Raw genomic sequence first — 24,946 nt, 5'->3', positions numbered from 1 at the left:
ATTTCAAAATGGATTTAATAAAGTGGCAATTGAACTTCGGGTCGTGCAATTTTGGTCTGAAATCATACCTGTGATTTCAAATCGAACTCGCGCTGCGCGCTCGTTCGATTTTGAAATCACGCGTATGATTTCAGACCAAATTGCACTCCACTCAGTTCAATTACCATTATAAAGCTATTTTCGAGCGTTTTGCAGTGCTAACTGGTGAATTTTATTTGAGGGAACGTTAGCTTTGAAAAATCGCGCGCGTCACTTGTGCCACTCCCAATGCGCGCGGTAGAATTTTAAATCCCTGAAACTTGGAAGAAAAGAGGACGAGTTCCATTTCTTCTTATGAATCAGAAATAACTTAGCCTTCTTTATAATCGCACGAATAGAATTCGTGTTGACTAGTAAAAGAGGAAATTACAAGCTTTATAATGACAAGAAGAGCTGCAAAGAGTGAGACAACGTTGAATGATACCATGACATCGTCATCAGAGATTTCTAGAATGGCGACTTGTTCAGCAAATTTCATTGAATTAGAGACGGTTTAGCTGTTGCAACTGTGAATCGGTGCTAAGATGTCAGTTAGGAATTTAGAGGTGTTGTAAAAGGTCGAGCCAGTGCAAGAAACAATCGGTCGGAGAGGATAGTCTGGTTTGTGGTATTAAATTGAGCCATGTACGGCTGGTGAAACAGCGTCAGTGGATGGTAACTTACGATAGGTCGATTTGTCGATCTTGCTTTTTTTCTTAAGATCCAATTACGTGCTATTTAATTCTCTTTCAATCTTCGCGATCGGGGATTTTTGTCAAACTTTGATCGCAGACAGGCAATCAAACGCTCTACCAACTTTAAACTATTTTAGCCAAAGAACATTTTTTTTATATTTTGAATATTTCTTATCCTGGTTACTCGTCGATTATTTTTAAATAATAATAATAATAATAATAATAATAATAACACAAAATGAAAGAAAGACAATGGGTATCAGTGGGTTGAAGTCAACGTTTCTTTCGAAACCAATTTTGAGGAAAAATGTCCTTTTAGTGGATCCCAAACTGTTCTAGTCACGTGTGGTTTGGCTGGTTTTGAAGAAGCGTCAAAAACGGCCAGACGAAAAATAGAGGGTAGGTTTCACGACTAAAACAGGCTAAGTTAGTCTATTGCGTCCATGAAACTAACGCAGAAACTAACAAATGAAGTTAGTCAAAAAACCCAAGTCAGCGTACTAATCCTGCTATGGCGTATCTGTTGAGTGGAAAACAAAAACGATCAAAAAAGTTCAAATTGTACAATGCAATACAAATAAACAAAGCAGGAAAAACAGTATTCTTTTTCTGGCCGCTTGTCAACTAGGTATTGCACGGAGGTTTCTCATGGTCCTGAAAAAATCTCACACAATTGTTTAAACCAGCACTTTTTCATTTTCTTTGTTTCGGTCCCACAATGGACTTGCGATCCTTCCCCTGTATATCTCTTATATAAATCGGTAAACTGGGTTGTTCGACAAAGCTCTGACAGTAAAGCATTAGCCATTCAAACTCAGGATGGTGTTTTCTTACAAAGTCTAGATGACCCACCCAAAATTTCACAGACAGAAATGACTAGGTTATTTATTACCTATTCTCCAGGTTCACACGTTGAAAGTGTGCAAGCGTTATCAATTTTGGCCGCTTGTCACTGAGGTGTTGCACAGAAGTTTCTCGTGGTCTTGAGAAAATCTCACATACGTTATTTTTCTCGCACTTCATTATTTTTAATTCCTGTATTTCGGACCAACAAAGGACCGATTACGTAACACATGTACTCTCAGTTGTAAATTATAACTGACATGTGTCAACCATCAGCCGTATGACGCGTGTAATTTGCCACTATATAAACGTTCATTGGGAGAGCAAAAATCAGTTGTTTGGTCAGTGACAGAGTGAACTACTTCAACTCCCTTGCAATAGTACGGCAAGCGTTTTGTTTTGATTTCAGTATGTCAAAGGTAAGGAAATGATAGCTGTTGCTTTTAATACAAATGTGAACTGCGAATGTGAAGGCGAAGCTTTGTACGTGTAATGCGAGCGTCCCGGCTTAAGAAGGGACGAAAGTGTAAGGTGTGAAGACCAGAAATTGTAGCCGGTGAATAGCAGCAACCGCTCCAGGCGGTCACCGACAGGAAGCATCGTAAAATTAATTCAAAAGAACTTTAACATTTTTTTCGGGAAATTCCACACCATTCAACTCTTGAATTCCTCGATATCGTCATTTTTAACTCGTGTTTGCGTAAGCGAGTTACGAGTTGCGGTGTGTGATCAGATTATCAAGTCTAGGTATGTTCCCAACAAGAGAAGATTAACTGGCCTGTTACATAACATTCGTTATAAACGACAAAAATACCACGTTTTGGAATTAAAATTTTACAAAATCTATTTTTACTAAATTGCTTCTGGCAGTTATTCTTACAACATCGATATGGTTTGACTTCTTTAACCTTAACTAGTTGACCTGTACTCTATACTTGCTGCGTTTATGTGGTCTGTGTTGAACGTGTTTCGCGTGCTGGCGCCAATTTTTAAAATGCTGGTATTTCGTTTTTATGGAGCTGCCAATTCCGGAAAGAAACGAGGCATGTGTTACTTCATTTTGGATAATTTTGTTGAACTCTCGCCCGAGTAAACTGGCAGCCAAGCCTTTTTTGTGCTAAAATTTGAGCAATTTGCAAACGCTGGAACCTCTTCTCTAGTCGCCGTGTTTTCTAGGTTGCTTCTATGAATTATATTACTTAATAAGATAAATTGACCAAAACTCGCTCAGATTCAATCAATCAATTAATCTTTATTCATAGAGTAACACCTAATAGTTACACAACTAATAAACTTGTGGCCCTATTAACTAACAATAATTAAAGAAATTACCTAGAAAGACAACCAAACGATAGGAAGCAACACCATACTGTTACGTGAACTTATTTGGTGATTTCGACATAATTATCAGTTCTAAATCTCGTCAAAAAGCCCACATTTTCAAAATATCATTAATATGCACATTATGCTTGGATTACCTATGATTCGCCTGTAGGCTGTGGGTTGAAAATAACTCGTGAGACTTCCCGTGAAGTCCAGATGACTTGCTTGAGCCGTGAATGTGTGTTCTGTTCTAATCGTTCTAATCACTTGTGAGCATCGTTACTCCGCACCCATTTCACACGTCACGTCATTTAATCATGCCGTTTTCCACCAAAATTACCATCAAATTGTGTTATAAATAGCTTGCTTTCTCCAGTATATCTGCAAAGAATTTTATGCTCAATACGCCAGTACAAAGCTAAGTGAATTTAGATTCTTGAGGCAATTATGATTTGGTTGTTAAGATGCCCTGAGTAGCTCAACTGGCCAAGATACATTCGTTGCGTAGTCTCCACTCGTCGACGCCATCTTGAATTTTGCATATGAGATTGAATTTTTCAAACTAGAGATCGAAACCTCGCACATGCGCCACTCTTTAAAACTGTGCTTTTGTGTCTTAGGAAAAAGTCGCGAACAACTAAATTTAATTTGCTTTCTGTATAAAATCTACTCGAGGTCTGCATATTTAATTCTAGGTGCATTTATTTTATTTAAAAAAAATAATTTATTATTATTGGGCGGCCAAAATGTAGCAAAATCTCTGTAAAAATGACTTATTTCTATAACAAGTATTTAAAACTTGTTTTGCTCTGTTTAGTACCCAGCTTCAGTAACTCTTGCTGAAATAAAGCGTGAATGTCCAGTTTTCGCCGACAACGTTTGCCCATTTGCCAAGCTTCCGGAGGACCATAAAGGCGCGGCCGGCAAGTGCCCTGCCTTCCAGAAGGGCTGTCCATTTAAAGAGTGTAGAACTGTTGGTGAGTTTGAAGACAAGCTTGGTCAGATGCGAGACCAGTGCAAAGGTGATGCTGCTTACGTGGAGTTTCTCAGAGAAACTGTTCTGACTGCCAAGGAGAAAGAAGCTGTTGTGGGGTCCGCTTGCCCGTTTTTCCAGTCTAAGGGTGGCTGCCCGTTTGCTAAGGATACCAGCAGAAAGCCGATACTTTCTCCGGACTACATCGTGGTATGTTTTAATTCTATGATCCATCTTAAATTCGCCGAAACTGTTGTCCCTTCGACATTTGACATCTTACGAAAGAGCATCCGCACATAAACGTAGAGGCCAAATTCTTCCTTTTGCATTTTTGAGCAACGTTCCAGGAAAAGTACCTTTTTGCATTGAAGTCTCAATGTTGGTTTACTTTCCATCAATTCAAGCTATATATTTTCTGACATTGTAAGAAAAAAGTAAAATTCAAGATGGCGGACATACAACACTGGACATGTCCTGTTACAACGATACTCGGGGAAGGGATACCATTCCCCTCCTTTTGGATTATGCTTGGGATAGGAATCTGCCTCTTTATCCGGGGGGGGGGTTTACACGAGAAGAATACTATTTTAAAATAATTATTTCATTAAAACCTAGGAATATATTGTCAGCTCGCAATATTAACAAATCATTGTCAACGATGTTTACTTCTTAATTTAAAAACTATTTACAAGGCTATGACATGATTCAAATTTCTAAAACGGCACAAAGACAAAAATTCTCAACGTTGTCATTTTATTGAAACTTGAAGGTGTTCCTAAATATAACTTTCTTTGATAAAGTACATGAAAAGGGATTTCTATTCACTTAAGTTTCTTCAATTTTGTTAGACATGCTGTTAATTATTGTTATTTTCTCCTCAAGACTCCAATGGGTGTCACTTTGAATGATGTGATGTTCAAGTGTCCAGCTTTTGGCAAAGCCATGTGCCCATATGCTATCCTAGTTACCAAGTGCAAAGGCCTGGCTGGCAACTGTCCCGCTTTCAAAGAAGGCTGCCCGTTCAAAATCTGCAAGAGTGTCGGCGACTTCGTCGAGAAGTTGACCCAGATGCGTGACACCTGCACCAAAGGAAAAGCTGCCTACACCAAGTTCTTTCAAGAGCTTCTTGCTATCAATGAAGCTGGGCAGAAGGAACTAGGTAACTGCCCGTTCAATGCCCATGTCTGCCCATTCAGCCACGACGCTCAAGGCAAGGCAATCATTCCCAAGTAATCTGCGAACATGGCAGGAACAACAACATTCAAGAAGAAATCGGACTGATGTTTTGCTAGTATTTTTGCCACGGTTGTAATTGTTTTGACTGTTTTGTGTCTTTTTTTTTTTTGGCGAGGGGTAAAAACTTGTCTTTTCCGCTTGCCTTGTATTTTGCTAACATTGTGAAGAAGCTTTAAGAAATTAATAAAGCTCCGCAAGAAATGTTGAACAAGCATGTGCTTCATAGCATAATACCAAGTGAAAAATACACAGTTTTAATTTCGTTTTTCCATCCAGCTGTTGAAACATGAATCGAAAAGTTTGGAAGGCTGACTAGAAATGCGGAGCCACCAGTTGAACTGAGGCGAGTGTTTGGACAGGTTTTGGAGTTCCGAATTGGAAATCTCGAACTCGTAATCTAATTCTTAATTGGATAAAAACACGAGTGGAAGTTTGGCAGAACGACTTTTCCACAACTAACCAGCCTGGCGGGCATCAAATCAATAACTGCTCATATCATCGTGACATTTTGTTAATAATAACAGTTAAAAAATTGAAAACATGTACCGTGTTTCAATCGAAACACAAGTGGAAGTTCGCGAGAACGAGAAATGCTGTGGCAACACGAGCCGCAGGGGAGTATTTCCACAGCTTTTTCGGGTTCTCCCAAACTTTCACGAGTGTTTCTATAACTCGATAGAAACATGGAGAACATGTTTTGTATTTCTTAATTGTTATTACCAAAACCGTGTCCTGGTCACGTGACTGGTCAAATATGGCCGTGATTTCAAATTCTTGCAGGACTTTTCGATGCAACAAACCTGTGTAAAACGCTTATACTTACAATATGACCGTTGGATACCTTACTTAGCAACGAATTCATGACCAAATGGTTTATAACGCACGTGCACAGCCATTTTTTGCCCATCAGACCTTTTTTTGGTGACGTTCTCTTTTCTATTTGTAAAATCGCCCTCGTTAAAAATTCAGTCGGACGATTAGGGAATTTATCACGTAACAGGTGGCCTGTCAGGTATTATGCAAAGCAAACGTCAAATAAACGAGCAAGATACCATTACCATTAATAATAAATGATAGTTTTATCCAAACATGGGTTCCAGCATTTGTTCTCGGTTGCGAAAGTGGAGGAAAAGCCTGTCGAAAAAAAGGACCAAAGACGAAGAAACTGCCCCTTTGAAAGTCGATGAAGAGGGTGTTAGTGAAGACGAGTTCGCGACAGAAAAGTTAAGGGAAATTATTCGCGAAGAAGATGATGGCATGAAAGTTGTCCTCTATACTAATGGGGATTTAGAGGAATTAATAGCTGATCTCGAAGAACAGCTTCAAAAGCTTCGTTTCAATAAACCAGAGAGAGAAAAACTGTGTTTGGACCTAGGGCACGCCTACTTCAAATTGTGCAAGTTTCAAATTGCCAAAGATTACTACGAGCAGTATTTCAATCTTGTGAAACGACATCGTTCGTTGCCGCGTTTGCAAAGAGCATACTGCAACCTTGGTTGCGTTTACAGGAGGTTAGGAGAGTACGACAAAGCTGCGGAGTTTTTAGAGAGTGGTTTAGCGATTGCTGAAGACCTTCAGGATTCGAGGTGCCAAGGAAGGCTGTATAACAATTTAGGAAATATTTGCGAAATGCAGAAAGACTTTCAAGGTGCCATTTACTACCACTCGAAGCGACGCAAAATGGCTGAGGTTTTAAAAGATGGCGACAGTGAAGCGAAGGCCTGTGCGAGTATCGCTAATGCACATCATTGTATGGGAAATTTGAGGAAGAGTATTGCTTACTATGAAAGAGTTATCCTGTGGTTAAAGAGAAAACTAGGTGGGTTATACCTGTACGTGCTTGGTCAAAATTATCACGGTACAAAACGCATGATCACCCATGAGAGTTTCTCTGATATCTAAAACCTGATAAAGTTTGTATAAAATGTACAAAAGAATGAAAAAATTAAGAGCGAAAATTTCAGTGATGATTTTCATGTTTGAAGATGCTTTATAGAAATGAGGTACAGCCCGATTAGAGCGATTAGTGGGCATGAGTTAATAGACCATTTTACATGTACAGTTGTCTGCTTTAGCGACCTGTTCTTTGAATGGCAGCGAGGCTGCAGGTGACCTAATTTTGATACAGAACTCACCGCTATTGTTGAGTAAATCAAGTTGTTTTTATGCTAACTAGTTTGTATTTAAATGAAAAAAGTAGAGAGGTTTGTGTCTAAGTAAGGTCACCTCCAGCCTCGCTTGCATTCATAGGCCAGGTCACTAAGGACACAACTGTAAAATGGCCTATTGCAAGACCTGCATATTGTAAGTCAGTAATTTTGAATTAAACTCTTCTATACATGCATGTTTTCTATAGGAGCGTTTGCTCTGGGCGATTGAGAATCATCACCGTTAATTTGTAGGGCAATTTTCGCGGCTTGAAGGCTATGACGTTTTGAAAACGCTCTCGTGTATTTTACCCACCCACCCCCCCCCCCCCCCCCACCCTCCTCCCTCCCTCCTACGAAAAGTGCGCAAACTCAAACTTACCTCACTACTATGAGATTTGCAATTTTCTGTTTGGCTCTATCCTTTTTCAAATGGAAAAATAAACTTTTCCCCTAATTATCCACGCATGTCCATATAACCTTAGCCTCTTAATTCTCAGCTTCAATATTCTTCTATTTATATTATTTTAATTAAAAATTGCAGCCTATGAGGAAAGACAGGGAAGCAGATTAGATCTTGTGTCAAAACAGCCCATGGAAGATGAGCAGTGGGTGTAAATAATAAATGTAACGGACCTACCAAGCAGTCTACACAACGACTTTTATTAACCGTGCGGAGTTTTTGAAACAAAACGTTTCACTGCGCTCAAGATGTCAAGTAAGAAATGTTATGGCTAATCAACAAACTGACGTCACAGTCTCCGTGATACATGTATGTTTGCAATGTCGATCCCAGGCTCTCTCTCCATTGCCTCCCTTGTCGATTGAGAGCCTGGCAAAGAAGTTGATATTTTGGTGTCACAAACTCTATCCCCGTTGCTTATCGTATTTATGTGCCATCTTCGGAAGAGTGTATATACTAATTGAGCCTTGACTCTATTGGATAAGAACTAATTTCCTAATATATTCAGTTTTTATTACCAAGCACGTACGCGAACTGAAATAAACTCGTCACTTCATTATATTTTTATTATGCCTGAAGAAGGCTTATGTTAATAGCCGAAACGTTACGATTTTAAAGAATTTCACTAGCTGTTCTCAACCGGTGTAACATTTTTATATTTATCATGCAACTACCCGGTTACAAATCAGCTTTTTTTGATGTAGTTTTTTTTTTCTAATGGATATTTTAATTGGCTTTTTTTCACTTCAGTGCTAAACGCTGCATTTTATCTTCTCGAAACTTTAAACTATCTTGCTTCGTTCACGCTTTCAAAGAAAGCTTAAATGAACATAAAACTATATATTCACGTCATTTGAACCATACAATTTTATAAACATCACTTCGTTATTCAATAGTTAAATGAATACAAAAATAACTAACTGTAAAATAGGATTATTTTGTTACTACAGGAGGTTTTTTTTTTTCAGTTCGTTGGTTTATCATCAGATTTTAGAGATGAAGTTGTACGCTTAACTTTCATACAGTATGGATGGTTTCGAGAGATCTGTAATGAAATCTTTGAATTCTCTTTCGCTCGAATTTTCTTTCTGTCCAATAAAGCTTGGGCCACCTCAATGAATAGTTTCTTTCCAGGCGATTTAATTCAATTTCCCCACTAGCATCCACACCACGTTAAACCTGTGTTCACATCGAAGACCCCCCGTCCTCTCTCCGGGCTTGGAGCTCAGGGTCCCCATCTTTCAATGATTAAGCGCGATCTACTCCCGCGGGAGGGGGGTACTAAACTAATTTTTTTTACGGGGAGGCTCCTCCCCCTCACCCTTTTATACACCATTTTTACCGAAAAGATTCCTCTTTTGTATGCCTTTTATTAGAAACGTACCCCCTTCACTTACCTCAGTACTTAAGAACACTGTAACTGCTGTAACCGGCCCGTCTTATGAATCTGAGTCTTATTAGTCTCTTGTCATTTTCATGTAGTGGCAAATAAATTAAATGATACTGCCATAACTTGCGTCTGTTCGAAATATTCAATATTTCCTAATATTTACTATTCTAGCGCTACCTCCCTCAGCGGTAAGCTAGGATGCTTGATAATCTCTATATTAAAAGGGAAAAGCAAAAATTAAAATTAATGTTTAAAACTTTAAATGATCAGTCTCCGGAGTACCTGAAAAGCCTATTTAAACCATTCAGCACGGACTATGGACTCAGAAATATTGAAAACAAATTGGCTCTGCCTAAACCCTGTACCGAGTTTTCAAAACCTACTTTCTGCTACAGTGGGGCACATTTGTGGAATAGCCTTCTATTTAACGTCAGAGCCATTAGGTCTTTTATTAACTTTAGAAATGAGATAAATCGCCAACTGTCCTCCTCGTACTCCCACGCGGCAAACATGTAAATTAGTTTTTTATTTAAATCTTAATCTTGTAGCTGATGTTTTTACCGAGTCTAAATTAAGTGTGTATGTGTGAAGCCAGAGAAAGGAACACCTCTCGAGTGGAGCCTCCCCATATAGGCCAGTATATATCATGAGAGAGTACCCTCCCCCCGGGATATACTTTCCCTTGCCTTATATCGCATACCACCTAGAGAGTCAACCGAAAATTTAACCGTCAACCGTCAAAAACCGTCACTGAAAGTAGCCCCTCCTCACCCATCCCCCGTCCCCCTCATCAAAACCCTCTTGTAAGGATAGGTGACTGTTGCTGTTGTCGTGTCAGGCAATTTTTGTATCACGTGGGAGGGGACCTCCCCATCTTCAACAATGTCTCATTGTTTCGATGAACTAAATCTCAAATCCTCAATAGATCGCGGGATTCTGATCATAACAACTGGGGGAGTTTTTCAGCAGGTTTGTTCCAGTGTAGGCTCCGGGCTCTGGCTGGAAGGGTCTGGCTGCGGCTGGAAGTGCCGAGCAGGAACTGGCAGATAGCGAAGTGGCCGAGAGGGATTGGGATGTGGAGTGATCGGGCTCTTCTCTCCTCTTTCTTCTCGCTTTCTCTAGCTCTTCGCCCCATCCTTAAATAGAGAGCCTGTCCACAGGCTATTTCCAGTGAAACTTTCGGAACCTTTCGTCTGGCAGAACTGCAGACCGCCGTTTTAAAAACCGTAGATGGTGGTTTTAAAACGTTCGGTCTCTATAGGAGTGAAGCCTCTCTTGGTTTATGGTAAACCTTTACAACTGGGTTCTACCGGCAAACAGGTTTTTCCAAGAAAGCGGTATTCACTAACGCCCAAGCCGGTTCCAGGATGCATTTCGCAACACTTCCACGCCGAATGTTTTTTGAGTTCCACGCCACGTCCCCGGCAAACGACCAAAGTCCCAAACCGATCTGTTCGCTGGCAAAGTTTGGTCTCAAATGGATCGTGCACGATACCCGTTATCGACCAGGATACAATACTCTATATGGGTTATAACGAGAAGTTAAAACTCCAATTGCACGTCGCTACGCCGCAAAAATTGAAAGGCCACGCTGAAGCGTAACCCTGAAGGAGAAGCAAGAACGCATATGCCCGCATCATGTCAGCGGCTTGGCTAGTTACCATTCTCCTCCCAAACGATTTTGGAATATGGCGGCGCACACTTAGCGAAAGAACGCTTTCCTTTTCACCCAAGGGAAGAATTTCACGGCCATAACACCGAATTTTCACGATCCAAATATCAAAAGACACGCGAAAAGCTTCTGTCCTCAAACGGTGAGTAATAGATTTTGGTAGCTGGGTGAAGAAAGGTTTAAATTGGACCCATCTCGCTCGAACAAAATCTTAACTTCTCGATTTTCAATAGCTCGATTAACGATTTAATATACAGGAAGTGGTTATTACCCGAGCCAGTGATTTTGTTTTGGTTATTTTTTGCCTTTGGAGACTCAGTGAACTAAGCGAATGTTAGAAAGTTTACCTGGAAGGAGAATTGATATAATCAGCCCCGTTATAAACAGCCTTTCTCGGGCAGACACGTACTGATCCAATTAAAGTTAATTCTAGCGTGCAGTATAAAGCACATGCCATCAATTCTGTGACGAGGATCTGCCTTTTTATCTACGCTTACTCTAAGCAAAGCTTTTTTATTTATATGTTGGTAATTTTGTACTCTCTGTTGTATGTCTGTTATTGTGGAGAGATTTCAATTATCATTGTAAATACTACACCATTACCAACACTTACAGGAGTAAGACAATAACATCAACAGCAACAACAACAATACCGTGAATCTTTATCGGCTCCGAAAAAAAATTAAATGGAAGATATTGCATTACAAGATCATTACATGGTACATTAGAAGTTGATGAATAAGATAGAAAGCTAAGAAAGTAAATATATGTTATTTGCTGACAGGACTGGAGGTCTGTATTGGGAAAAATTGTGCCCAAGGTCTTGAGTATGGCCTGAGGCTGCAGGCCACACAGGCCATACTCAAGACAGAGGGCACAGTTTTTCCTAATACAGACCGACCTAGGCTGGCAAATTGTTCATGTTAATTTTTTCCTGCAGTAAATTGGTTTTAATTACAAATGGGTTTGTTTACACCACGTTGTCACTGAATCTGCTTACGTGCTCCCTACTAATGATTTGTGAACAAATCTTCACAACAAGCGAGTAACTCAGATACTAAACACAGAAAAATGTACTAAAGAACAGATTTATTCTTAACTACTGTATGTTAGAGTTATTTAATTCACCAGTTAAGTTCTCCAAAATAATTGTTTTTCTGGTGTGAAATTTTTTTGCAAAGTTTGGAGTTGTACTAAAAAATGATTTCTGTCAGTCATTGCTAATCACTTGAAATCAGACTTTCCTGCTGTAAATTGAATAGCAGAAAGCAAGGAAATTGGTTAAATGTCTTGCACATAAATTCTCTTGAATACAGCAACGATCAGAGAGGTAAACTCAACTGAAATTGACTCATTTTTCACTCAAAATTGAACAAGGAGAAAGATGCAGGATTATGTGTCATTACAGTACCAAGCTACATTGTACAAACAACCAAACAAACTCTCACAACTTCAAAACACTCTGTTAAATTTATAAATGCAGTGACTTTCCTTGCTAACGGAAGTGTAAAAATAGATCAACACAACGATTCTGCCTGCCATGAGTGGGCTGGATAAGAAAATTCCACCTGCTCCTAGAACCAATTAGATTGCAGGATTTGTTGAATTCCGCCTGCTCACGAACCTAGAAAATAATTAAGCTTACTTCTACAATACTAATGAAATTAAATTTCTTGGTGTAATATGTCATGAGCTCTTTCATTGGAAGTTTCTTACTGATTGAACAATATCTTCATGAACACTAACCTAAGGTCCAAATTGTTATTTGTTCTTGATGCACAATCACGTTACTTGTAATTTCACAAGAGCTCCTATGAGTTTCTTAGATAAGTAAATCACATTTTACAAATTGTAACACTTACATTAAAGGGCCTTTTGTAATCTTCTTATTATTTAGATTTTTGTGCCAATGGTTTAATTACAAGTCAAAGCTTGTTTCGATAGAAAATCCTGTTCCATTTACATGTAGATGTATATTGTGAGAACTGTTGAAATTATAGCTAGTGAATAAATTAATGGTAATAATTAAAGGATTGTTTGTTACATGTACACCTGTATTTGTGGAACTTAGCTTTTCACAGTGTATTTTTTTATGAATATTGTACAGACGGATTTGTCAGATTTGATGTTCTTGAGGAGGGATATACAAAGGAGCTCGTTCCACTCAGGGTCAGAGGTGGGACTATGAGGATTCCAAAGACAACAGATCATCTCTCTCCTCCGCCTCCTCCTCTTCTTGTGTCTGCCGCAACCATGTCTCGTCAGATTCCCCTGTAGGCTATAGTGTCTCCCCTCATAACTCCTGCTGAATTTTGAAAGAAAAGCAGACTACAAGCAGTCTAGCAGAGGCCTCTTTTGTGCTGCATTGACTGTGTAGGCTGGTGGGAATAATGGACCTCCCTCCTCACTCTCCCCTAGGGAGCCCTCCCTCTCCCCTAGGGAACCTCTGCTGAGGAGAGAGATGGATTGTTATAAAGCTGCACGAGAAAACTTCAAATTATCCTGGTTGCATGTAGTTTCTCAGTTGTACACTTTCTATTAATTTAAAACCGTACATTACCTCTTGATCATTTGACTCTTGTGCCTTTCTAACAATTTGCAGAAGATGCAGTCTAATTCTTACCATAACAGACAGCCCCATGGTCCAAATGTTGAGTTATATCAGGAGGTGTTCAGAGTACTGGATGATCTTGGAATGGCAGACTTAAAACTGACTTTTCAGGAACATTGTATTCAGGTATTAAGAAATATGTTTCTGATAATTATCGTATCTACAACAAAATTCTTGATCACAATTGGTTCTCAACGTGCCTATTAATTTTGTCACATAATCAGCATGCAATCAAGTGGGTGTCCAATTGCAGGACTATCCAATCTGAACTTTTTGTAATTGGATACCCACGTGATTTGCATAACAGTTACGCATGCTAAAATAATGGCGTCCTATGCAATGTTTGCTACAAATGTGAAAAGTCCTACAAATGTTTTCGCTCCAAAGAAGTTCTCTAAAGACATTTTTAATTCCGAAATTTGTTATAGATCACAATTCATTAGTAATAATATTGGACCTTGTGTTACACAATTCAGGGAGTAATCGTGCTCATAAATTCAAATCAGCTTCGTGCCTTGCACTCATCTGATTTGAAATTACTTGATGTGTAATTACTCTCTGAATTGTACTACAATCGGTCCAATTACTATTACTAATTTGTAAGCTTTACAAAAAAATGTTTGACCAAAAATTAAACTGATGTGGGTTTGGGACTACCTTTTCTAACACACTCATCTTCTTAACCCTAGCAAGGAATTGTCCACGGCAATTTTTGACTAACTACTAAGGTAACTTTCTACTAGTCAGGTTTTCATACAGTATTTTTTTAAAACATGTCTCTCTACATCTCATCAGATCTGGGATGAAACTGAACTTGGGGATGTAAAATTAAATAGACTTGAGATATTTACCTTTAGTTAACTAAAGTCATTTTTCATTTTGTTCAGTTTTTGTATCACAGCAGGAAACAAATTTTGAAATCCAGTTGCCCAGTGGTACAGTTCATGTACATGTATATTTCAGTTTTCAGTTGCCCCCACTAAAATATCATCAGTCATGTACTTACTCAACAGATGCAACTAGATCATTTACCAGCTACTGTATTCCTGTATGATGTACATGTAAAGGGCACTTGGTCATTTCATAGAAAACTGTGCTATAAAAATTTTTAATATTATAATTGTTATATTATTATTAGTTGTATTGTCTGTGATCAGTGATAGACTGTAACAGAGGATGAATGCAAGCAAAATATGCTTGGATTTTAAATTAATCCACGCCTACAACTCATTGTTTTGCTCATCTTGTAGTCTCAAGTTTTGAAATTGCTTTAATTGGAAGTTATCACTTACATTAGAATACTGACTGAGGTAAATTTTGAACACTTGCCCACTTGCCCACCAAACTTCCATTTTTACTTGCCCAAGAGCAAAATTTACTTGCCCAGGGCAACCAAACCTGGGCTTTTTCCTGCCCAGTGTATTCACACTGGCAAGTGTAAACTAATGGTAGGGATTCATTAAGGACCAGGCACTGGGCAAATTGAGCAGCTGTGAAAATGATTTTGCTCACCTGGTTTGACCATCCAGAGGAAAGTTTTTCCTATAAAGAAGTTTGAATGTTCAGTACAAAATGTTTTGCCTTCCTGCTGAAAATGTTAATGAAAGCCCTGTAAACAGTTTAATGCTTAATTGATATTTCGTCAGATAGTTTAAGAATGGTTGCTTTTCACTAGCCAAAGAAGTTAGTACTTAGAGATTCAATATCAGATGTTGTGAGCCATAATGAGGAAAGCAAAAATACTGTACCAAAACCTGACAAGTAGAAAATCGTGCTGGTTAGAAAGTTGTTTTGGTCAGCAAAATCTAGCATATACAGTACAGTGGGCCAGCATATTTAAGTGTAGGGTTTGAGCTCTGATTTGTATGTACAGGCATACCCTGTGTCTGTATCAAGGGATAAATTAATAAATATTAAATTATAAGGCAGTGTGGCCGAGTGGTTAGATGGCCAGATTTGAAATCTGGAGGTTGCAGGTTCAATACTTCAAGTCCTACTCTGAGCACTTAACTGGTCAGTTGTTTCATGGTGGTCTGCCTCCCTCCAGTTGGGGTTTTTAAGTCTATTATGTTTACAGTAGTTCATATATTATTTTGTTTCTGCCATTTTAAGTGGCATTCCTGTGAACTAGCTAGGTGTAGCTCTAAGCACAATGACCACTATAAACAACAACATTTTATAAGCAAATTGTTTATACTTGACCTTGTTTTTTCATCATTTCATGGATATGAATATAATCAGACCAGCTATCAGACAAGTCTAAAATGTGGTTTTCCTGTTTTCGTAACTTTAGACAGATACATGTAAATGCTCTTTGATTCATCTCATGGCTGTGCATGCACCACTTAGTCAATGAAACTGTACGTAATCAGTACACTGCAAATTTAAGGATTTACAGTACGCTTTTAAAATTGAATTTATTGTGTTTCATTTGTTTGTATAGGACCAGACACTCAGCTATGTTGAAACAGAAGATGAACTTAAACAAATCCTCAGGGTATGGCTGTTAGAATTGTAGTATTAGTATGTGAGACATACCATCCATTTCACGTCAGTTGTGAATTTAATATTTAGTTTATACTAATCTGCTCTTCGCTACTTTTTATGACAGTTTTTGAAAATGAGAATCTTTCAAATAATTATTTTCTGATGGGTTAATTAATTACATGTAGGTGGAGGCACGGTGTCCTAATAGAAGTACGCCAGACTCTGGATCAAGCTGTCTGGGCTCCTCACTTTTCTCTCACAGTGCCTCTCTCCATCCAAGTGTATTTAAATTTATGGGGACTAGCAAATTTAATGCAGGGGAGGGGGGTAGGGTGGGGAGGGGGGTAGGGTGGGGAGGGGGGTAGGGTGGGGAGGGTGACTCTCCAATGGACATGGATGCCAGACTTCCCCATCCCCTGGACCCTCCCCCATCCAGGGGGAGTAGAAATACTCCTAGTCAGTTAATGCTATGGAAAACAGCAAACTGTAATTTGCTATTTGTCTCATTTCAGGAAGTAGGAATTCCTCTTGGAAGGTGTATTCCGATAATGAAATCATGGAGTAAACGTTATTCTAATCAAGGTGAGTAAAACTTGTCACCCATTTACAGTACCGCTCAAAAGTAAGTTACCACCGTCTCGCGAGACGCGTCTCGTTTCTCGCGAGACTTGTCTCGAGAGAAACGAGATGAGTCTCGAGAGAAACGGGACGAGTCTCGTTTCTCGCGAGTGCACTGGAAGTACCAATGCTAGGCATTCGTCGGTATTCGAAACCTGTTTTGTTAATAAGACGTCTGTATCGTATCGTATCGATCAGCGCGGTAGACACGATTTTCATTCTCATCAGCAATGCGTGTGTACCATGTGTTTATTATAAATTCTCAACCGTCCAGTATTGTTTCATATACATCGGCCAAACCTTTTTTTATTCCAGCCAGACTTGCTTAACGTTTAGTTTTTGTAAATACATGCACGATAAAAGTTGAAGGTATGTGAATCGTCGGCAAGTTAGTCACTCGTGTTTACAAATATGTTTTACAGTTGTATTAATTCCCTTGTTTGTATAGATATTAAAAAAAAGTTTGTTCGCAACCCTAAACGTGATTCATACAGTTGATAATCAAAATGTAGTGTTCATGAAACAACATGTGGAGTTTTGTCACCCGATCTACGTGTTGGAAGTTAAAGCAGCGATCGCGATCACTAAGTCAACACAGCAGCGCCGCCTATGTTTTTCCAACTATCGCTCCCAACTGATTTGTCGGGAAACTCGACGAACTTTTTATCCAAAGATTGCGAACATACGAAACGACGCTAAGTGTTCCGTCGAATAATTTAATATTCAAACTTGCGAACACACGCTTTGCACATAAGCCTCGAACTTTTTATTCAAAAGTTGCGAGCACGCCACGCTTTGATCATACTTCACTTCACTTTACATTCGAATAACTAATTTATTCAAACTTGTGAACGCTCGCTTTGCACATGAAATCCGACTTGACTAACTTTTTATTCATACTTGTGTACGCTTGAGAACACACGCTTTGTAACCATAAGGAATCTCGACTACCTTGACTACCTCCTAAACTGACCAAAAACCAGGTTCCACGAAGCATGGGTCTTGTACCATTTGTGTAAATATACATAATCATACCTTTTTGGTGCACTTCGGCAGTATGTCAGGCAAGTTTGGATGAGCCATGGTTCATATTTTGGCAAGATACAGTGGAACCAAAATTACCCATGATTAGAACAAGTGAGTCTGGTATTCTTCCAAAGGGTACCAAGAATGGTATGATTTAGGTATTTACCGTACCCAATTGAAAATAATTCAGGCAAGTGACCATGATGTCGCATTCATATCAGATCAGTGACCTGATATTGCAGGATATCAGTACAGTAGATATGGTTTCTTATAAGCTAACTCCTGAATTATTTAATAACTGAATGAATTATTGTTAACTTTTTAGTGGGCCTTACATTTCTCTGACATTTGAAATTGCATACAATTGCACAATTAAAGGCCTGCTGAAATTAAAACCCTGCTTACATGTACAAAATCTTTTTATGTCAGCCCTGAAGGTCAGTTAATACATGGTTATGGCTCTCTTTCTCTGAATCATACATCAGATAGAAAACATATTGTAAGCGCTTTCTGCTGTTGCTTTGTGCTGTGTTGCAAACAAATGTATGCCAAACTGTTTGTTTGACATTTTGCTGTGATCTGGTGCTGTTCAGTATCATTGTGCAATTGGCATTAAATCCCAAACTACCTGTATTTGCTGATTGTGGGACTACCCATTGGTTGATGCAGATTGTAAATCAGATCAGCATTAATCAGATCAGATGTACATGAAAGCCCATGGCATTTTTGTACAATTAAGTTGCTGATGAAATTGCATGTAGTAACAATAAAAGTAGTCAATAAGCAGTCGCTAAAAATAGTAACAGGTATTTTACATCAATGACTAAGGGACTGAGAAAATCAATTTTGCGGCTTACCCCTTGGGCAAGCTTTAATGGTGTTCTAGCCCGACGTTATTAGCCCGCCCAAATTATAGTACAGTTAATTCCCTCTAATTCAAACTCGGTTAATTGGAATTTATCTTTATTCTGAACACAAAACCATTTCGCTTAGATTTACCCTGCAGTCGTTTATTGTGGGCTATTTCAAACTATTTTTTGTTTCCCTGGAGAGTTGGAAATGGAGGGATTCAACTGTACTTCAAAAAAAAAAAAAACATTTTGCCTGAAAACTTTACTTGCTCATCAGGCAAGCAAAGGACAGACTCCACGAGCCCCGGGCTTTCAGACACTACTTTCTTGGCATGCTGAATGGATCTAGAAGAAGGGCCATGTCTTACTAGTTTCCCTTCAAGCATCTCTTTGCTCACAGGTCCAAACAGAACTGCTAACAATTCATTTTTATGCATATACTGTTTTTCCCTTGCCACATTAGAACAATTTAAGAATCCAACAAAGGTTGCAACGGCAGATAAAGCCTCACAGACCTCTTTGGAAGCCATTGATGCAAGTATACAGACTGATGATATTTTCATTACTGCTGCCGACTATAACAGAATTCTTAACAACATGGCAGACATGAACAGTCAGCAAGAGTTACTTAATCACTACGCCGCCTTGGCCAGCGGTGAATATAACTTAAAACTAAATGAGGTCCATAGTGGGGCCCTATCTTCAGCTCAGGTCACTGCTTCCTACGGTACACAGCAGGTGGACCCTTATACTGCTGCACAAATGTGGTCCAATTTAAGTCAGTATCCAGAGTACGCTGCCAATGTATATGGAGCCTTCCTGCAGACCCCGGCTGCAAGTGTTCCAGCTAATATAGTTTCGGATGGTGCTGGAAATCAAGCGGTGTTTGATCATAATGTCGGTGGGGTAAACCATGTTACAACGGCACCTTCTCACGCGCCGACTCAAGAGGTGGTCCATCAACAGAGAGTGGCAGCCAGCATCCCTGAGCACAAAGATATAGTTGATGAGAGGGAGGATCTGGCGATTGAGCAATCATTGAAAGACTTTGAAAACATGGAACTGGAATCTCAACATTCTTATGCCTCTGCTCTGAATACAGCTGGTGAGTCGTGCTCATTCAAAGCTATTTTTGGGATGAGGGAGTTAAGACTACCTTGTGGGGCAGAGATTCCTAAATTTCCGCCTCTTAAAGTAGGAGGTCACTCCAAGAAACGTTTTTTTTTTTGTCAATGCGAATAGAAATCTCCCATTAAGCTGTAAAGTGCAGGTTTTCCTTGTGAAATTCGTCCCCAAAGAAGCCCAAAATTTGACATCGTAGCCACCATTTTAAACAGTACTCAGCAGCCAGGCCGCGTTTTCGTTACGTCATTCCGTCCTATTGATTTTGTCCATGGCTTCCGATAAGCCTTTTAACTACCACTCTAGGTTATGGCTACTCTTGAGCCATATTATTTCGAGCCAAATGTGCTCCAAGCTCGGAAAATGATAGCATTGAAGACAGTGAATTGGATAATCGGTTGGAAAAAATACAGTTGGATGACCAGTCGGTTACAGGTTTCTCTGCTTACTGTGAATTTCGAGTTGGATAGAAGGACGTCACATAAACACGGCCTGGCTGCCAAGTACAGTTTCAAAATGGCGGCATCCAAAGTTGAATTTTGGGCTTCTTCCGAAATGAATTTCTTCAGGATAGCAGGCACTTTAGCTCTAGGCTGAAACTTCGGTGAGTGGAAAAACCCAGTGTTTACTTGCTATATGTGGAGACAAAATAGTAAGCTTTTTGGAATGACCTCCTTTAAGAGACAAGAGGGCTCGGCCACTCATAACTGCGTGATCATTTGATTGAGCACTGTCCATATTCAGGGACAATGTTGGTGTTGTTCAAGTTTTACATACAATGTTTAAAGTTATTACAGAAAGACTGAAAAAACATCTTGGAACATTTTTGTGAAAGAGTTCAAAGTTGGGCTTTTTTGCCTCCTCAAAACGGTAGTAAGCCACCTTTATCCTTTATACAGGTAGGTGCACGTAGCCTGTGAATGCAGATTTATTTCCAGTTGTCACTTGTCTCTGCCGAAAATAAGCAGAGATAAGCGACAGCTAGAAATACGTCTGCCGTCGCAGGCTACCCTCGGAGGTAGCTTGTATATTTTAGTTGTTATTTCGTAATTGCTATCTACCTCCTGTTAATAAATTTTGTATAAACATTATTATCATAAGTTTTACTCTGTCTTATCTTTTTATCCAAAAGCGCATTTGATCATTTGTTTTCAAACCCATCACAAATAGATCAGCTTGGGAACTGGTGCCTGAAAGGTTAGCGGGAAGCAGAAGCCATAAGCCGAAGGGGAGGTATCCATGGTAACCCTGGAAGCGGGAACCACCCCCAGAAGCGGCCGCTAATTGGCACCGTAACGTTGAATGAATCAGTGGAAACAACTTACCTGACCCATACTTACCTAGAGGCCAGTAACTAAGAGGGAGGGAGGGGAAGGGGCGAGAATCCGCAAAGATTCGCTAAAACACAGAGCAAATGATCCGCAACGATCAGCTAGCAGCACTGCACGTGTAATGCAATGAGACACAATAGCCCTGCAAGTCTCCAGAGGGCCGCCCCGCAGGTCACGTACTGTGAAGGGAGAAACCGATGACTCCATTGGTTTGAGTCTAACTTTGCCTAAATCATATTTAGCCACATGTAAAACGTGTCCTATGTAGGTTATAATTATTGTAATAATAATATTACACGTGTAATTTATTATTAAAATAGTTTTCTTATTTACGATAACTATAATTATTCTAGTTTGTAATAATAATTATTGTAATAATACACAACCTGATGTTGTTATTGTTTTGCACGTGTTTACAGAAACCGCAGGACTCAGCCAGGACAGCCAACATAGTTATGCTTCTAATACAGATCACGCTTCTTATTATACACCAACGAGTCAAAGACCTCCAGCAAGTTCTATCAGTCAACCACAGACCTGGCATACGCAATCTGCTCCGAGGCCAGCGCCGCCTGAGAAAGCAGAATCCAGCCACTTTTCAAAATGCGATGATATATCCGTAGAAAGTGGTACGTCAAGATTGCCGTCAAGTTTACAGAGTGTCGGCCCTCAGACCCTACAAGGGTATTTAGATAGTTTGCCAGAATCAAGGGAATACAAGGAAGCCATGCAGAGCAGAAATCCTAAGAAAGGCTGGAAACCGGTTGACGGAAAGCACATAACGTCTGGTAAAAAAGTGGCGTTCAAGCCAATATTTTGGGATAATGAAGGACGCATGCGCCATGGGACACGTGTTAGAGGCTCAGATAAATCCGAGGAGTGTTGGCGTCACGTGGAAGGCAAGGCCCCAGCAGGGTGCACCTTTGCGCACTCGCGTCTTGGGGACACCCTACAATTCATCTGTGTGAAATGCACTTATGAGAGAGGCCGCAATGATTGGTGCTCGGAGAAAACAAAGCATAAACAATACATTTTTAATCTTGGTGCGTATAGGAACTTAGAAGGTGGTATATGGAAGAAAACGTCTTAATGTTTAAAACAGTCTTGGTGGTACTGAATACTGGTCTCTTTTACTGTCGGAGGTAAATTCAGTTTTAAATTCATGTCAGGGAGTGGAGGGTAAGTCAGGAGAAGATGAAGTTTAAGAGAGTTAATCTTCCATCCTAAGATAATCCCTCCCAAGTTATTATTAGGCATGACACCCAGGTTATCCGCGGATGACGCTACCACGCGCGTTGCGTGGATACCACGCGCGTTCCGTTGGTACCACGCGCGTTGCGTGCATAGTTTCGTGGAGGATGAAAATGCGTGTAAAGCCGTTTAGTCTTGCCAGGTGAGTAAAATTCGTGTCACAGGGTTGGCTATTTCTAGACTCGCCTGGGATTTCCTAAACCGGGAGTGATCAACAACTACCTTGAGAGGGATTTTGTTGGGGATAAGGCCTTTATGGGGAATAAACTCTCACACTGTTCGTCCTCTGTAGAGTAAGTAAAGCGGTAGCTTTTTTTTTTAATTCCTTTTCAGAGAAAAATTAACTTCCTACATTGTGTACGATTGTCGCCAGGAAAATTACAACAGTGTGACACTGTATTTTTGCTGGAGTGTAGCTTTGCGGATTATGTATTTTTTTTGTTTTGTTTTGTTTTGTTTTTTTTGTTTTGGTTTTGTTTTTTGTTTTTTGTTTTTTTGTTTTTTTGAATGCTTCAAGAGATCTAATCTTGCCAGTAGGAGAATCCTTGTTCACAGTGTTTACCTCATTAGCATAACAAATACAGTTTCTGATGGTGCTACAAATACGTTAACTCTGAATATTGAAAGGGCACAGTACGATTAACTGTCCCATGGAATCTGAGCCTGATGTATTGAATACTTTTTGGTTTATAACTCAAAATTTTACATAGAATGTACATGTATGAGCTCATTAGCACTTTTGCCACCCAGGCAGTTTGCAGCGTTTGGAAGCCAATTCTCCTCGAATATTACACCAAAAAAGCCAAATATTTCACCAATTACTAAGTCTCACTACCCCTTGAAATGTTTGGAGTCAATTCATGGCTAGCGTGATGCCTTATCTACGCAAAGTCGTATGTTAATGAGGAAAAGTATAAACAGTGACGTCAGCAAAGATTCTCATATTGGAGAGACTGTTTCATTTTACAGGAGAGGCAACTTTGTCACAGTTGAATTACAGCAGTGAATTGTTGTTGATGCGGGTAATCGGAGAAAAGGTAAAAGAACGTAAATACCACGGTTGAAAAACACCATCCAGGATTTAATTTATTTTAAGTGTTGCAGAACAATAGCCTCTAGTTCTGATATGGCTGATTGGACCAATGATAATAAAGCAGGGATATCAACTTCACCGTTTAATGAATATTTAGATGATAAATGCTCGTTCACCCCTGTTGGCTTACCAGCGTTAATAATGTCGTTTTCCTTTTCGCCATGGTGGCATTCGTCTTTACAGTGCAGTTAATTCGTGTTAAAATATTTTTGCCGAAGGGTTTTTTTTTTTTCAGATCATGAAAAAAACAACAACAAGAACAACAACAATCCCGCAGAAACTACAACTCGCAAACGTTCAGTGTCACACGTTCGGAAATGCAATGATTTTAGGAATGTGTTACAATACTTGATAATGAGACCCAGGTCGTGTTCTGTTGGGATCAACCGTTTCTGGTTGGTTGGGTCGGGTGGTTGGTTTTTTCGTGTTCTTTTAGGGAAAAACCGTTTCCGGTTGGTTTAGTTGGTCAACCTTTTCAACCAGCCTTGAACCAGGTTGAAACGGTTGAAAAGGCATTGGCAGATGTTTACTGCGTTTTAACCGAAAACGGTTGGAAAAGAGTTCTATTGAGGAACGTCAACTCTCTCAACCCAAACCGGTTGTGGTTGAAACGGTGGATCCCAATTAAACACGACTCCACCGTCTTTTACTGATTGTTAAACTTTTTACTCATGGATCACTTAAGTACAAAACTGAAAGGGTCTCACATCTTAGTTTTCAAAATATTGGCCGAAAAATTACACCATTGAAAAGTACTACTGAATTTCTTCTATTTGAGTAGCTATTATTGGTAGAATTCTACGTGCGCTGCTCATCAATTGACGCAATGCTGTAGTGTGATTGGCTGAGTTGTCGTGCGCTATCAGCCATTAGTGTTAAATAACTGGAGGCCATCTTGAAAAAAGCGGCGTGTTTTGGAAAAATAGTTAGAAACAAAACTAGATAATTAAATTCCTGGGAAGACTTAAAGATGGACATTCACTGTTACTGGACTTGTAAAACTTGCAGTTGTCGAAAAACTGATGACTTGCAAACAACTGCAAGTTTTAAATGACAATTCAGTCCCCGCGAATTTACTACAATGCGTAATGCAACACCATGCAGAGAAATGGAAATCGTTATTTGAAGGAAATTTAGTCAGAATTCTACTAATTAACAATAAGATTATTCGCCTCGATTTCTGTGGTGATAGTCCAGTCTAGTAATTGAAACCTCGGCCTCATTAACTGTCACCTCGTAGAAATCTCGAGCTCGTAACTTAAAACTTTTAAGATAAAGCACCTTTTACAGCACGAAAGTACTGATCAATGGCGTTTGTTTAGTGAGTGGCGAACAGTTAGGTTTTAGCCACAGTTTTTAAATGGATAGAATCAGCACCACATGAAGTGAAAAGTTTTCATAATTTATGAACACTAATGAATGGTCATAACACTAGGTTTTCATGCACAGCTGGGGCTCGACCTGCGATATGAGAGTTCGTTAAATAATAAAATAGTAATATTATTGAATATCTTGGTCCCACTTGTTCATGTTTAAAATGTGCGTGACCAGAAACAATTTGTAGTTTAAGTTAATAGGGAAACATCCTGAGATGATTCCCGAACCTATTCAACCCTTCCTTTGTAACAATTTGTCCTCAACAAGTGCTTGTTATTAAATAGAAGGGTAAAAGAGGGCGGTAGAACGCAACTAACTTGGTTTCGCATTACCACGCTAATATAAGTAACTGCCTTTCATAAAAGCGCGCCACTTTCTTATGCAATCAGAAGTAAAGATGAACAATCGCGACGCGCTCA

General features: G+C 39.5%; 3 protein-coding genes across 4 annotated transcripts; all 3 read left to right on the top strand.

The window, feature by feature from the left end:
- The first annotated feature begins 1,878 nt into the window (after positions 1–1,878).
- Positions 1,879–5,283, top strand: LOC149114375 (uncharacterized). Its single transcript, XM_089286850.1, has 3 exons — positions 1,879–1,975; positions 3,697–4,062; positions 4,735–5,283. Exons 1-3 carry the CDS (start codon positions 1,967–1,969, stop codon positions 5,083–5,085), a joined length of 726 nt encoding a protein of 241 aa, XP_089142976.1. The 5' UTR covers positions 1,879–1,966; the 3' UTR covers positions 5,086–5,283.
- Positions 5,284–5,376: 93 nt separating this feature from the next.
- On the top strand, positions 5,377–8,814 carry LOC110064533 (uncharacterized). Its single transcript, XM_089286848.1, has 2 exons — positions 5,377–6,907; positions 7,780–8,814. The coding sequence occupies exons 1-2, from the start codon at positions 6,178–6,180 to the stop codon at positions 7,851–7,853; spliced, it is 804 nt and encodes a 267-aa protein (XP_089142974.1). The 5' UTR covers positions 5,377–6,177; the 3' UTR covers positions 7,854–8,814.
- A 1,931-nt stretch (positions 8,815–10,745) lies between these two features.
- Positions 10,746–24,839, top strand: LOC110064547 (uncharacterized). Of its 2 annotated transcripts, none has more exons than XM_020771609.2 (6): positions 10,746–10,902; positions 13,363–13,497; positions 15,815–15,868; positions 16,371–16,440; positions 18,817–19,458; positions 21,226–24,839. In XM_020771609.2, the coding sequence occupies exons 2-6, from the start codon at positions 13,366–13,368 to the stop codon at positions 21,894–21,896; spliced, it is 1,569 nt and encodes a 522-aa protein (XP_020627268.2). In that variant the 5' UTR covers positions 10,746–10,902; positions 13,363–13,365; the 3' UTR covers positions 21,897–24,839. The 2 variants fall into 2 exon arrangements, with proteins under 2 accessions (XP_020627268.2, XP_089142973.1); XM_089286847.1 differs by lacking the exon at positions 10,746–10,902 and adding an exon at positions 12,803–12,936.
- The last annotated feature ends 107 nt before the right edge of the window (positions 24,840–24,946 follow it).

This window comes from Orbicella faveolata, unplaced genomic scaffold (genome assembly GCF_042242905.1).
Source record: "Orbicella faveolata isolate gen_17 unplaced genomic scaffold, um_ofav_v1 contig_14, whole genome shotgun sequence".
Classification (NCBI taxonomy): Eukaryota; Metazoa; Cnidaria; class Anthozoa; order Scleractinia; family Merulinidae; genus Orbicella; species Orbicella faveolata.
This window is presented reverse-complemented; position numbering and strand designations above follow the sequence as displayed.